At 35.9% G+C, this 14,786-nt stretch overlaps 1 protein-coding gene across 1 annotated transcript; it reads right to left on the bottom strand.

Annotated features, from left to right (window-relative positions):
* Nucleotides 1–1,869: 1,869 nt before the first annotated feature.
* On the bottom strand, nt 1,870–7,071 carry LOC136065743 (auxin response factor 17-like). Its single transcript, XM_065769307.1, has 3 exons — nt 5,970–7,071; nt 3,051–3,810; nt 1,870–2,075 (listed from the first exon to the last, which is right to left on the bottom strand). Exons 1-2 carry the CDS (start codon nt 7,053–7,055, stop codon nt 3,094–3,096), a joined length of 1,803 nt encoding a protein of 600 aa, XP_065625379.1. The 5' UTR covers nt 7,056–7,071; the 3' UTR covers nt 1,870–2,075; nt 3,051–3,093.
* Nucleotides 7,072–14,786: the final 7,715 nt, after the last annotated feature.

The following is a 14,786-nucleotide window of genomic DNA, read 5'->3' as shown; positions in this document are numbered from 1 at the left end:
TTATGTTTCCATGCTATTTGTAAGGACACGTTTTGATCCATAGCCTAAGAGATTTGGACAGTGGCCCAATAAGCCCAAAACAATAAATTTGTTAGAGAGTGAGCTTATTAATAAACTTTCAATGAGTTAAAGTATAGATCACAGTAGGCTAGTTGGTGTCAAAATGAATAAGACAAATAGTTTGAAAAGAAAAATGCTCCTTGGTCAAGCCCGAGGATGGTATGTTCTTATATATTTCTCTTAGACTTATACAAATATTCAAATTCTTGGTTACACAGTAATTTCTTTTTTGGTTTTCTGATGATCCCCCTTGTAATGGAATCCTCCTCTTCTATCTCATTTCCTTCTTTCATCTTAGCCGTCCACGTGTAAATCAAATTGTTAATCTCCCTGATACTTGTCCCATCAGCACTTTCCTAAAATTTTTGTGGGTAGCTGTGAGGTTATAAATCACTGTTCAAGTATCACCTCCACATTAATGCAGTTAGTTGGTTAGATGCAAAGCATTCAATGCAATGGTAGCAGCTTTCTTTCCAGATATTTCTCAATTCTCTGTTGACTCACTTCTCTCTGAAGCTTATCCTACTAAGCACGGTTGGGCAAGTACTTGATGGGTGGTCAAACTTCAGGCTTCCACTCTGTTGTCCAAGGAAAGGAGGCTCCTCGGACAACGTCACCTGTTTATTATGACCAGGCCTCTTCCTCGGCCCAATAGCTAACTTACCTTCACTAAAACTTGTCTGTCGTCAGGATCTTTGACGGCCTCGAGTATGGCCCACGACCCAATATCCTTGTCTAGGCCTTTCATCCATGCACTATTCATTCTATTACTCTTTTTTTTTTAACCGAAACAAAGCTTCTTTTTCTTTCTTTTTTTCTTTTATTTTATTATTATTTGTATACAAGATAGAAATTTTACTCTAATCTAATCTAAGCGTATATGTGTATGAAGCTTCTTTCTGGAAACTTGAATCTCGGCTCTTACCCTCCACACCCCACAAATACTTATAATTATGGAGTCACAATCGCAACAAAGGTATGCAGTAGTAACTAAAACAAAGCACTTGATTAAACTTTGTATTTCATTTATGACTTGTTCATCGTAAATCAAGTTGCAACCATTCAACAAAGAGATAGAGAGAGAAAGCAACGCATGCTTAAGAGTGAGAAAGTAGTTACCAACAAATCGAAATAAATTACTTATATGGAATTACACAAAGTTTTATTAATTGTTCCCCCTTTTCTCTACTCCATTCCTGCCAAATATCGGGTTGAATTGGCTCTGGCTCTCTCGAAGTTTTAATAATTCCCAACACAATTTTCTACAAATCATGATTCAAAACAGTCCTCCCAACTACCCAAGCAATGCGTATTTGCCCTCTTCTCAATACTTTATCAATGAAAAAGTTAATTTAGATTGGTTTAAAGGAAAATGCATCCAAAATCCACTATGCGGTGATTCAAACAACCATCCATATGTATTTTAAATCATATGGCCTATTAAATGAGTCATATGATTAGTTTATCCAATTTAATAAGTAGCGTTATGATTTATGAATTGTCAAATAATTGGTGATTCCTCAAAACCATCGCATGGCGACTTACAGATCCAGTAAACCATGTCCTCCAGAATAACAATTTTGAAAACAGCTTCCATTCCAGAACATGCAAATACTATGTGGTAGACAGTAACGAGAAAGAAAACACGTTCCTATTAAGCGCAAGCAGATCTACTCTGGATGCATTGACATGACATATTTGCCTAATGAAATGATATTCACATGACTGAAATGTGAATTACTCTCGAATGCATTTTGTTAAGGAATAGTAGGCTTTAATCCCTACCATTCACAACCATATAAGACCAAATAACCACAAATACGGCAAACTACCACAATTAGATATATTGCATAACATCTCTCACACTGACATCTAACCCTTGAGTTAAACAACCAAAACCAAGTCTACCACAGTTTCAAGTTCCCAACAAAGCAAAACTAAAATAAACCAACATAATGAAGTGACCACTGGAAGAGTCAAATGGTAATCAGCTTCCTCCTGCCTGCCTTAAGTACCTGCAGTAAAGAGGGAAAAAAAAATATAGGTCACCAAAACCGTTGAGTAATGCTATGGATATTGCAAATTTTACTACATAGGCTTTACCAACTTATGTGTCAACTTTTAAACTCAACACACCAAAATTTAATATATATATATAAAAGGGGTAAAGGAGATTTACTTATTATTTGAAAGTGAATTTTCTAACCCAAACCTTCTTTTTTTGTTTTTGATGAACCCAAACATATTTATGAGAGTTCTAAAACCTATGAGCTCCAACATTTAGTTTATCACTCTAATTTGGATCAAAGGATAAACTAACCTCAAAGCCAATCATCAGTAAGGCTTCAACAGCTGTACTTTATGATCCTCACACTAAAGTATCAGTCAAATTTCTTACATGCTAGTTTCTAAAATGTTTTAAGGACAAGCCAAGACAATTTTAAGTTCTGGAAGGAGTAGCCAACTTTTTTGGACTTCAAACAGGTAGCTGGTAATGACTTTATTGCATGATATTTCCACTGTTTAGTAATTCATAATATCCATCTATATACCATAAATTAAAATGAACCTGAGTTTCTGTGCATTGAACAAGACACTCAATTTAACTTCTTAAGTATGTAACATTGGAAATGAATTTGTATTCAGACAGTTTCACTAAGCAATTACAGTATTCTGTTGCACAAAATTCAGGCTCTAGATGGGCATAGTATGGAAAGCATATTCTGTAACACGTAGTGCCAGAAGTAAGTGATAGAATATTCAAATTATAAACACCGAGTAAAATATTTAAAATGGACAATTATTAGTAGCCCTATTATGACACTAAGTTAGTAACAACCCACATGTACCTGCTGTCACAAAAGGACATGTACAAAACTAGAGAAGATTGATACTACAACTAATTGTACAAAATTTCTTTGGGTACTAGCACCAATTGATTTCAAATGTGAACCTACAGGTTAGTCAAGTCCAGTGTGCAAATAGCGTACCTGTACAGCTATTTATCTGCATGACATAGATGCAACCACTAGTTCACAAATTACATGCCCCAACAGCTGAGGCTCTCTGGCATTGAACATCAAGCCTGTCAAGCAGTTTTGTGTAATTCAAAGAATGATCTAGTGGGTTGTTTACATCATCAGTTTCATTGTACCCTTTACTGCCATCATCTTCTGCACAACCAATGTCATCGAACCCACTTTCAACAGGCTGATTGGTATGAATAATCTTACCAAACAACTGAAAGGACCCGGTACCAACTTTTGGTGAGCTGCAGTATTGGGTTCCAACGAATTCAGTTCCAAAGGAGGAGTGCATACTACTCTGGCTATCAGGAGATAAGTTTTCAGACTGTGAACTTCCAATATTCAGCTCAGTAGACACACTTTTCAACTTTGGCACCATGTTGTTGCCAAAGGAATTATCAATGCACATACTGTTTTCACATATGAAGTTGGATAAACTGGATTTGCTGAATAGATTTTGCCTGGCTCCCTGCATGCTAGCAGGAAAATTGTTATAATTCAACAATGTTTGGCTCATGTGTCCCATTGTTGAATTAGTATATCCTGAGAAAGGAAAGAAAAGATCACCCTCTCCCTCAGTTAGCTGACCAGCGCTCTGAGGGGTTCTGAATTTCTTTGTGGGGGGTAATGCAGTGTGGACAGGTGCTGTTGGTGAAAGAACCTCAACTTGCCAAGGACTCACTCTCTTGGCATTATGCAGAACTTCAGGTTCATCCCATGTGACCTATAATATAGAGAAAGGATTACAGAAACTGAATGAGTCAATACGTAAAGCAGGTAAGAAATTTTGTGATTTGTTGTAGTATTACAATATTATCTCAATAATTCTAAGAGAGTAAGAGGTATATCAAAAGTCATAATCTACATGTCACCACAACCATACTAAATACACCTTTTTTTTTTTTTTTATATAAGTAACTAAATACAGACACACATACCCATATTATTAACTTAGAAAGACAATTATACTGCTGAAACCAAGTTTCACAGCATAAAGCAAAGAAGCAAGTTGCCAGTATCCTTATCAACATTTTTTTTAATGAATAAGCAAAATTCATTCATCAAAAAACAGAGCAGAAAAAAAGCTACGAAGAGAACAATCTGGAAACCAGAAACAAGCTAAAACAAACTACCCCCTATCAAAAACAGAAAAAGGAATTCTCCATAAGCTACAAAGACACTTATTCTGAATAGAGCACTAGAAAACTTTACTCACTGTTAACTTGTATCTAACATCCTTCTTAAATATCTTTAAGAATTTCACATTCAGAACAAGCACTGTTTGTATGAATTCTAGCATTATGCTTCATCCATATACGGTTTAACACAGCAACCCATGCCACCCTCCCAATCAACTTTTGAAAACTTTTCCTTTTAAGCTCTTTCACAGCTCAATGAATCTCCTCAAGCCAACTTCCAATTCTTCTGTTGAGAAGAAAATTTTAAAACAGCACACCATATCCAATTAGAGAACGAGCACAGAAATAAAATATGTTCAATAGCTCAATTCTACTTCTACAAAAAAAATCACATAACAAATCTCCTTTATATCCCCAACCAGCAAGCCATTGCCTAGTGGAAAGCCTATTTTTCAGAGCTAGTCAACATAGAAAAGCATGCTTGGAAATAGCTTTAGGAGACCAAACCAGCCTCCACCAAACAACACAGGATCTTTTCACACTACAACTAAACACCTTATTTGTAGGTGTCAACCATTCTGCCTTATCCTTCCCCACCAGTTGAATCTCATTAAGTCTTTCCCTGCACCATAACTAAGTCATCTAATCTGGCAGGATGCCAAAGCTCTTGACCATTCACTAAGCACCAAAGAAACTTTTGCAGAGACACTAGCAGCATCATAAACCATTCTAAAAACCAAACTTTGGCAGCAAAGGAATACCCCCATCAACATTAGTTCACTTTCATTGTATAGTTTATAAATCAGAAGCATAAATTCAGATAATCAGAGCATATAAATGTCAAGCATAAACACTACAAGTGTATGTTTAATCTACCAATATTGTTAGGTTTGTAAAAGTGCAACAAAGCTTGCAAACTTCCAAATCTCAAAAGGTAATCAGCAAGATATAATAATATCGCACACAAACAGCTCAAAAATATAGTTATACAGTGTTCACACAAGCACACACAGAAGCACAAATGTATATGCATGTATAAAGACTTAATACATCCCCAAATCTAGATCATAATTATAACGACTGTTTGACCTTGTAATGCTCATCCAGGACCTATAAACTAATCTTGACTGCAGCTAATGCAAAAATAACTCCAATCAGCTTCATTCTAGGAAAAGAGAACTCTATAGGATGTAAACAGTCTCATTCCCTTACAACGTCTATTCACATCAAACATAAATCATAAGGTAAACAGGAAATGTGCAATTAACAATAAATATTTTATTTTATCCTCCGCCATTGCATTGGAAGATTCAAAAACAGCCCATCGTTGTCAAATATCCAAACACAAAAGCAATTTAATCCTCATCAATAAAAATATCCCCACCTCCCCCCCCAAAAAAAAAAAAAAAAAGATTTCTGAAATCAGCATACAACGACTGCATAATTGATAATTCCCCCTAAAACAAAATGGGTTCCATTTTTTTTTTTTTTTTTTTTTTTTTCGATAGGTATGATAGATTTGAACCTATGGCCCACTCCATGATTATTGCTCATTTTCGTCGGACCAATACGCCAATGGTGTAGGCGGGCAGACCACAAAGGACATTAAATCACACTATTCTAAACACAGCACAGCCTCTATCAATATTCAATAATTTTGGAATAAAAATCAGAAACAAACCAATCACACATAAGTACAAAAAACAATGTAACAAATGAATGTATGTGTATGTATGTATTATACCTGAAGCATGCGCCAAGGAGAGCCCTGCCATGACCCACCATCCGGAACAACAGCAGCCGAAACCGTTCCCTGAAACCACGTCATCCTGGAAGAATCCTCAGTCTCCATTGCCATCTTCACTTTCATCCCAGAGGTCCAGAACACATTCAAGGCTTCTTCAACCACTTCTGCCTTCAACACAAAGTCCGACCACCCGGCCCTCGGATAATACACCACCTCGAATGGTAAGCCCTGGGCCGCTAACTCCGCCGCCTCCGCCACCGCCTCTGCCGTTAACTTCCCCATCCCGATCCTCGAGAATCCGTCTCTGGCACAGGCATTATCGTCCTCGGGCTTCAGCCTCGTAGTCCCGCCGCCTATCTGCGAGCTCCACCTGGCGGCGGCGCAGTCATTGTTAAACCGCACGGCGCGCCGGACACCGACGAACATCTGGCCCCTCGTGTTCCTCATGAACACGACGGAATCGCCGGCGACGAGCTTCTTGTGGTTGACGAACTTGCTCCAGCCGGTGGTGAGCAAGTGGCGCCTCGGAGTTCCGCGATAGATGTGGCGGAATTCCCAGACCACGCCGTGAACGTCGGTGACGGACAAGGTCTGCACCGGCGGCTCGGCCTGGTAGTTCAGCGGAGGAAAGATTGAGTCGGCGCAGAACCTCGGGACGGAGAATCCGCCGCCGTTGTTGGCATCGGACGGCGTGAGAATCTTCGCGAAGGACAAGATTTTATCCTCACCCGCAGCGGCGGCGACGTCGTTTCGGCTCCTAGAAGGCTCCGATGGGCAGTCGACGAAGCTCTGTTGAGAGTGAATAGGATGGAGGAGGAGCCTGGCGAAAACCTCGTCGGTAACCGGATCGGCGAGGAAATCAACGGCGGAGATTCGGCAAGAAATGAGAGGCCTGGAGAGAACGGTAGGGGAGAGAAAAGTCGGAGGAGGAGAGGATTGCTCCACGTGGCCTTGAGGGAAATAGTAAACCCTAGAATGAACGATGGGGATTTGGACGGAGGTGCCGGCACAGGCTCGCCAGATTTTGGAGTCGAGGCGGCGGAGATTGCCCGGCGGCGAAGGTGGGTGAAGCTGAGGTGGCATCTCGCAAAATCTCAATCTTATTNAATTTGATAATTGACTATCGAAAAAACTAGAAGAAGATCAAATTAATAGTTTTGTCAACGACGTCCTTGTTCTTAGTGGACCTAAAAAAGCCATGGCCAAAAAGACCATTAAATGGACACCAAATCAAGCATATTAGGCTCTCACTAGTAGTGGGCCACTACAAGTCTACAACCACAATTGAAGTATGGAACTAAGCATTAAACCCTACAGCCTGTGACATGGAATGAGCATAGGAGATATATCTTCTCTCTATTACTTTGAGAAGTGAGACTTGAACTCTACGTTTTTTGAGAAATAAAATATATTTACGCATTGAATACATGTATTATCTCTCTTACAATATATGAGCTCAACAATCATATAGGATTCTAATTATTAATGGAGGATTGTGGAGCTCACATATTATAAGAGAAATAATGTATATATTCGATATATAAGATAATTATCAATAGAAAGACACTATTGTAGGAGATACTTGCTGGTCCTAAACGTAGCCTACATTACTACATGACTATCTGTTGTTTTCTCATTGTATGTTTGGAGTTTGAACACATTGTAAAAGGCCTAATAAGAATAGGAGCAATACAACTCTAAAACAGCTGGGCTAAAAACATTATAGACTTCTTGAATTTCCAAAGCTGTGGACAACCCCAAGTCCAGATTTGGACCCAGCTCGCTGTGAACGTTATAAACTTCTTGAATTTCCAAAGCTGTGGACAACCCAAGTCCATATTTCGTGAAGGCCGAATTACACACAAGGTAAACTTATGCAACTGTTGATTTTGTGCTCTGGTTGGTGACAGACGTGGTTCAACTTCTTTTTCTTTTCCTGAAAAAGTGGAAGCAGTTTTGTTACCCAAAAGGGCCAAAACCAAAAGAAACTTCTGGCCAGGACCATCTCCATCCTCATGGTCAAAGAGCCAGCTGGAGAAAAGAGGACATGGGAATTGGTCCATAGAAAATACAAGCAAAAGTCTACTTAGCAACATTGTGGGGCTAAGTAGTTTAACAATCTAGAAACATGAATAAAAGATCAAGCTGTATACCTGGATAAGAAAAAATATGGTCCTACTTCATGTCTTATAACGAAAGTAAAACAAGTATTGTGCTAATGGTTCCGAGTGAATCTATGTACACATTACTTTTTTCAAAACTTGTGGAGGTTGCAACTTGCAAAGTTTCAATTAGTAGATGAATAAATGATGATACGGTGGACTCATATTTCCACTTATCGCAATTTACCAGCTCAATGAATTGTGAAAAGATTGTAAAATATGTTGTGTATTTAGACTCTTACTTTGTTTAATGACACCCCCTCTCTAACGTGCCACAGACGAAATTTACCATAACTAATACCCATATATTTTTTCAACTCAATTTAAATTATGCATTGGTTGGCCAACAAATGGAGGAAGTAACGAGGAATTGAATAGGATAGACTTTTGGGCAAACCATTTATTAAATTAAGCAATTAATTTCAAGGAATCGGTCTAATAGTTTTAAGGTCTCATGAAATATTAGGTTCAAAATTTTTATTCAACATCTTAGGATTACATCCACGGTCCTCTCTATATATAAGGAGTAATTACATGATACGTGTGGGATGACAAACGCATACACCTAAGAGAATAGTTTATATTCCCACCCTGAACCTACTCCAGTTAGGTCTTTTTCCCCCCTTCTTGAAAGCGAGAGCTTGGGACAGCTCTTTGAAAGTTGAAACTTTACAACACGCATGGTTACACATTGACATCAATCAGTTGTTTACACAATGGCTTGGATCTGTACCTTGAGTCTTGAAAAGATAAGCTCTTGGCAATAGACATGTCAATCATAAAATACAAAGCAAGAATATTAGACTGACCACTTTTGAAGATTCATGTAGCTCACCACCGTGTCCTCATTCTCAAACCGTGTGGATATGCATATGATATTTGAATATTTCGTTAGTATTCGAAAATTAGTCAAAATATAAAATTAAAAAAAAAAAAAAAGAAAAAAAAAAAAAAAAAATACTTGAGAGTTGAAACTTGAAACGTTTGAGGAAGCTTCTTCTTAAATCCAGGCTGTATCTTCAACTTCAATAAATATGATGTTTGTTTCTATATGCAGAGAAGATGCATCTTAATAAAATGCAATAACTTTTGAAGAATTGCAATTAAAGATAAGACAAAATGGTTACAAATTCGAATCTCCTAACACGACAATTTTCATTTCGTACATCAGTCAACAATGTGTCTTAATTTCAAACCTTATAGACAATTTGTTGTGAATAGCATTAATTCATTGTTTTTCTTTAATTAAAATATAAAGGGACTCATTAAGTTTATGAATATAGTAAGACTATATAATATATATATAGTACAAATAAAGTTAAAACCTCCTTATCCCACAAAACTCTATCCCCTAATATACGCGGCATTTGGACCCAATCTGACTATAGCTCACAGCCTTACACCCAAATATTAAAATACACTCTTCAAGTGCCACAAGTTATCAACATTCTATTAGAAATGTACCCTTTGATTAACGGAGATATGGAACTCATCTCGTGGCTTAATTAATCTTGCAGCCAAGTATGTCTATTGTAAGATCATAGGAGTAGCTTTTTTATCCAACCACTACATTTGCTTGTTGATTTGGTTCCTTTATTCAAAAGGCCGTATGGGGAAGGTGATAAAAATAAAATCATGGTTAAATTATAATTTTGATCCGCGATCTTTGATTTTTGATTTTAAATCATACTATACTTTAAAAATATTTCAAAAATATCCTTATTGATATATGATGGATAGAAAATACTAACATAACGAGTGTAATTCATGAAATCGAAATCACTTTAATGTAGTGGAGCCTATCATGTGGCGGAGCCTATCGTGTGGTATGAATTTTGTTGATCAAATCAACTGTTTCCATTCATTAAATGACGTAAAGGATATTTTTTAATCAATTTTTAAAGTATGGAGACAATAAATACTTTTTTCCTTGAAATCACGTAGGATTAAAGATAATTCTCCCAAAATACCCTTAGGTTTATAAACAAAATGCCAAATGAATTACCCATCACTTTTATGTAGATTCCTTCAAATAATTAATAAGAAAAATAATATGGGTAATGAATCAAATCATATATCCTTAAATGATAGTTTAACATTTCCAAGTAACACAATCGTGATACATGAACAGGATAATTATTTTAAATTATTGTATTTAATGGTTATGAAGACATCATGTCTTGTTAATCAAAATAATTTATTTTTAAGCAACACTTTATTCTAGGTACATGTAGGGTTCAGAATCTTTACGTAAACCCAAAGACAATTAATTTGTAGAGTATGGGTCAAGGAACTAGAATTAGTAAGGGACTAATAACAATAGATTATCACTCTTTTAACTGTTTTTTCTTTCTCGTTTCCATCCCTCCCTCTCTATTATATAGTCACTCTCACCCTCATCTCCATCGTCCACGTGCTCCCCATCCATGAATTTGCTCAAGTACCTGTCACGTCAGGCAGCTTCTTTTCATCTCTGTGTGAGTGGCGGTAGGTTAGGAGGCACTGTTCAGAGGTCTTCTCCACATAAATGCGGCCAGAAAAGCTGTTGCAATGCATTGAATACGGTGGCAGCAGCCTTTCCCTCAGATATTTCCTCATCCTTATCGTTCCTGAATATGCTTTGAGCTTATCTTGATCAGGTGGAGTCCTCGGACAGTCAATCAGGCTTTTCCCCTACTCAGTTAGTCTCCGATATCATATCAAAGTAAAACATCTTCCTCGGACAGGTGATGTCCTCCTCGGACTGGAGATATCCTCCTCGGACAGCGATGATTCTCTACCAGGAGGATTCCACTCCACTCTGGGCCTTGCATTCTCCGCATCCTTCTCTTCGGATGTGAAACAGTCCTCTCTTGGGTATTCGGCCCATTAACTTGGGCCTGACCCCCTTATCCCCCACAGTACAATTATATTTTAATACTATAAACATTAAAAAAATTAAAATGAATCGTACTAAATGCACACTTCAAATATTAAATAATCTCCAAATAGTAGATACAATCATACAAATCAAAGTATCCTTTTGTTGTGGGTATTACAAAGATCAAAGATATAGAAGAAAGATGTTGGATTAGAAAACAAAAATGTTTTAGAAAAAATTATTTAATACTCCAAGAGTACCATAAATGCATACTCCATTGTTATGTGAGAGAAGAGAATACGTATTTATGATACTCTAAGAGTACTCAATAATTACTCTTTTAGATAGCAAAAGAGTATTTTTAAATTAAAACAAATTTTCCTAAACATAGAAAAGCAAATACACAGTCTATTAGGAAATAAACAACATTCTCATAAAAGTGGGAATTCAAAAATTCACGCACATATAAATTTCCTTGTTTGTTGGTTATCTTTAGGGGATTTGAAATTTATTAGGCAAGGTAGTTGAAATTTATTAGCCACTATAAACCGTATAACCCCATAGCCCCAACACAAAACACACGGTCAAATCCTCAAAACACAAAAAAAAAAAAAAAGACTATACCCCCCCCCCCCCCCACACACACACACAGTGATTTAATGAAAGAGTATATCAAAACACAATAAACTGTGAAAGAAAGAGAGAAAGAGAGAGCTAAAAAACCAGATGAAGCGGCGGTGGCGACAGATCAAATGGGTTGTTTTAGTTTTTGAGTAATTTGAGAATTTTGGCATCTGGGTATTAGTATGCTTTCATTCAAATGAAACTTATGGTTGTTTAGATTGATAAATATATGGAATGCTTTGCTTAAATTCAGGCTTTTATTTAATGGGTTATTTTAGTTTTTGAGTAATTTTGCTAATTTAGTTTCTGGGTAATAGTATGAGTTTGGGTAATTGTGATTTTTGGTGATTTCAACTTTTGGGAGTGAGAGTGAGTTTTGATCCGTTTTGGGATGTGTTTTTTTGATTTTTGGTGTTAGAATAACGGAAAACATTGAGGTGGGTTACGGAGCATTCACGGTCAGAATCACAGATGGGCAAAGTGTCAAAATTTAAATCACGGGTAAGCACATAAAATTAGAGGCAAATTACAGATGGGTAAAGTGTAATTATCCCTTTCTCTTTTCTCATGTTTTACATTCCCTAACAACTTCCCTTTCCCACTATGACTAAACTATTTCTAATTTTACAATCAAACAAAAGAATGTTCAAAAAAATTTTATATATATTCTAAAAAAACCCTTCAAGATTACTTTAAGTGGGAAACACTCACTCTCAAAAGAAATTCATATTTTGGATGGACGTGAATACTCTTGGTTATCAAATTAACAAGAGGGAAAATAAGTACATAAAAAAACAAACAAACAAGAGGAAAACGAAAAACATGCAAAAGAAAACAAATAATAATTCAACAAACATTAACCAACAGTTTGACCCGTAACGAGAACGACAAAGCACCGGTTCACACGCGGCATGGGCTCGGCGAAGCAGTGAGACCAGACCAACCGGCAATTGGGTTGGAAGGGAACATTGTGGGTCCCACCTGATAGCTACTCATCAAGTAGTCCCAATCTAATTTATCAGATGAAAAGATCTTTTATATTTATGGAGTCCAATTTCAGGTCTCACAGTACAACTGCTTGCAGAGAACTATTTGTGTCCAGGTCTATGCCAAAACCCAAAACTATAGCAACACGTTTTGTACATATATTTTGTCACAACTTCATCATGCATCAAGTAGAAATAATTGAATTGCATTTCACTACACCCTACACATTTGTTTGGCACGGGCTTATAAGCGCCCTTTTTAATTTTTAACTATTAATTTTTATGTACAAATTTTTAAATTTTATTTTTCAAAATGCAAATATAAATTAGCAAACTTTCATAAAAAAGTTAAATAAATTTGGTGTGTTTGGGAACTATTTATTTAACCTTTTGTTTTACTGAAAGTCTAATAAAGTATATTTAAAATTAGCAAAAGTGAGCAAAAAATATTTTTTTTAAAATGAGGTTTTAAAAATTTGTACTAAAAAAATATTTGACTTTTAATTTGATTCCAAACACATACTTGTTATTGTGGTTCATATGTAAGTGATATATATTAAGGTAAACTACGTATTTAGTTTCTATCTTTTAAACTAGAAGATTTTAAAAAAACTTACAGGGATGTATATCCAAAAGGGCCTAACTCTTGGATACACAGCACAAGTTTTAAATCTCTTTAACTTACACTCATTTTCTAATGTGGGATTAACCCACTGTTTTTTCTTTGAGAATACTAAGTATTTTTAATACACACACACACGAATAGAGGAGAGAAGGTCTTAAAGAAACTTACAATACTGTATATTCAAAATGGCCTAACTTTTGGATATACGGCAAATACTTTAAACCTCTTTAACTCACACTCATTTTTCAATGTTGGATTAACCCACTATTTTTTCTTTTGAAAATACTAAATATTTTTAACACACACATATAGGGAGAGGGGAGAAGGTCTTAAAAAAACTTATAGTGGTGTATATTCAAAAGGGTCTAACTCTTGGATACACAGCACAGGTTTTAAACATTTTTAACTCACACTCATTTTCCAATGTGGGATTAACCCACTATTTTTTCTTTTGAAAATATTAAGTATTTTTAACACGCACGTACACAGGGAGATGGGAGAAGATCTTAAAAAAACTTATAGTGGTGTATATTCAAAAGAGTCTAACTCTTAGATACACAGCACAGGTTTTAAACTTTTTTAACTCACACTCATTTTCCAATGTGGGATTAACCCACTATTTTTTCTTTCGAAAATATTAAGTATTTTTAACACGCACACACACGGGGAGATGGGAGAAGGTCTTAAAGAAACTTACAGTGGTGTATATCCAAAATAGCCTAACCCACTCACACTCATTTTTAAATATGGGATTAACTCACTGTTTTTTCTTTTGAGAATACTAAGTATTTTTAACACACACACAGGAAGAGGGAAGAAGACTTGTTAATTTAGTCACTAATATTTGTGTCAATTTGATCTATAACTTTTCAGTGTTTTGTTAATTTAGTCAATATTATTATCTCTTAAATGAAAATTGTTGATGCGGCACATGACGAATATAAAAATTAGTTTATGTTGATGTAACAATAAACTAATTTTTTATTTTAGTTGTTTGTCACGTCAACAATTTTTATCTAAAAGAAAATGGCAACTAAATTAATACGACACTAAAATGTTAGGGACCAAACTAACATAATTGAAATATTAGAGATGAAATTCAAACATGATGTAAAGGACAGAGACCAAATAAGTAATTTACCCCCATATATAATTCATTCACAAATTAATAAATATAAAAGTTGTAGCAATGAGTGTGATAAAATGTAGATCTGAAAATGATTTAATTGTTTTTATTTTTATTTTTTTTTTTTGGATTTTTTAATTTTTTAATTTTTAATTTTTTTTTTTGGTCAACAAACTATATAATATTAAACTTAGGAGTTAATAAGTCTATTACACCTTAGACAAGCTTTATCAAAAGCTAATATACTTTCCACCACAGGCGGTGGATTCAAAAAGATAGCAAAAGAAGCTAAACTAGTAGCACCAAGCTTGGCTAACGCATCAGCACATTGGTTGGCCTCCCTATAGATATGAATTATCTGCTTGTTGGGAATCTCTCTCACCAGGTTTCTGCAATCAGTTAACAATGGCTCTATTAACAAGTTGGCAGTA

The sequence above is a fragment of the Quercus suber genome, unplaced genomic scaffold, assembly GCF_002906115.3.
Source record: "Quercus suber isolate HL8 unplaced genomic scaffold, Cork oak 2.0 scaffold_1110, whole genome shotgun sequence".
Lineage (NCBI taxonomy): Eukaryota > Viridiplantae > Streptophyta > Magnoliopsida > Fagales > Fagaceae > Quercus > Quercus suber.
The sequence above is the reverse complement of the archived record's forward strand: the minus strand, read 5'-3'. Positions and strand labels throughout refer to the sequence as shown.

What these genes read in the sequence shown, in the direction of transcription:
- LOC136065743 (XM_065769307.1), bottom strand. Translation starts at nt 7,055, where the DNA reads ATGCCACCTCAGCTTCACCCACCTTCGCCGCCGGGCAATCTCCGCCGC. An exon ending in CTCCTTGGCGCATGCTTCAG is followed by an intron (nt 3,811 to 5,969) that starts GTATAATACATA and finishes TCTATATTATAG; the next exon opens with GTCACATGGGATGAACCTGA.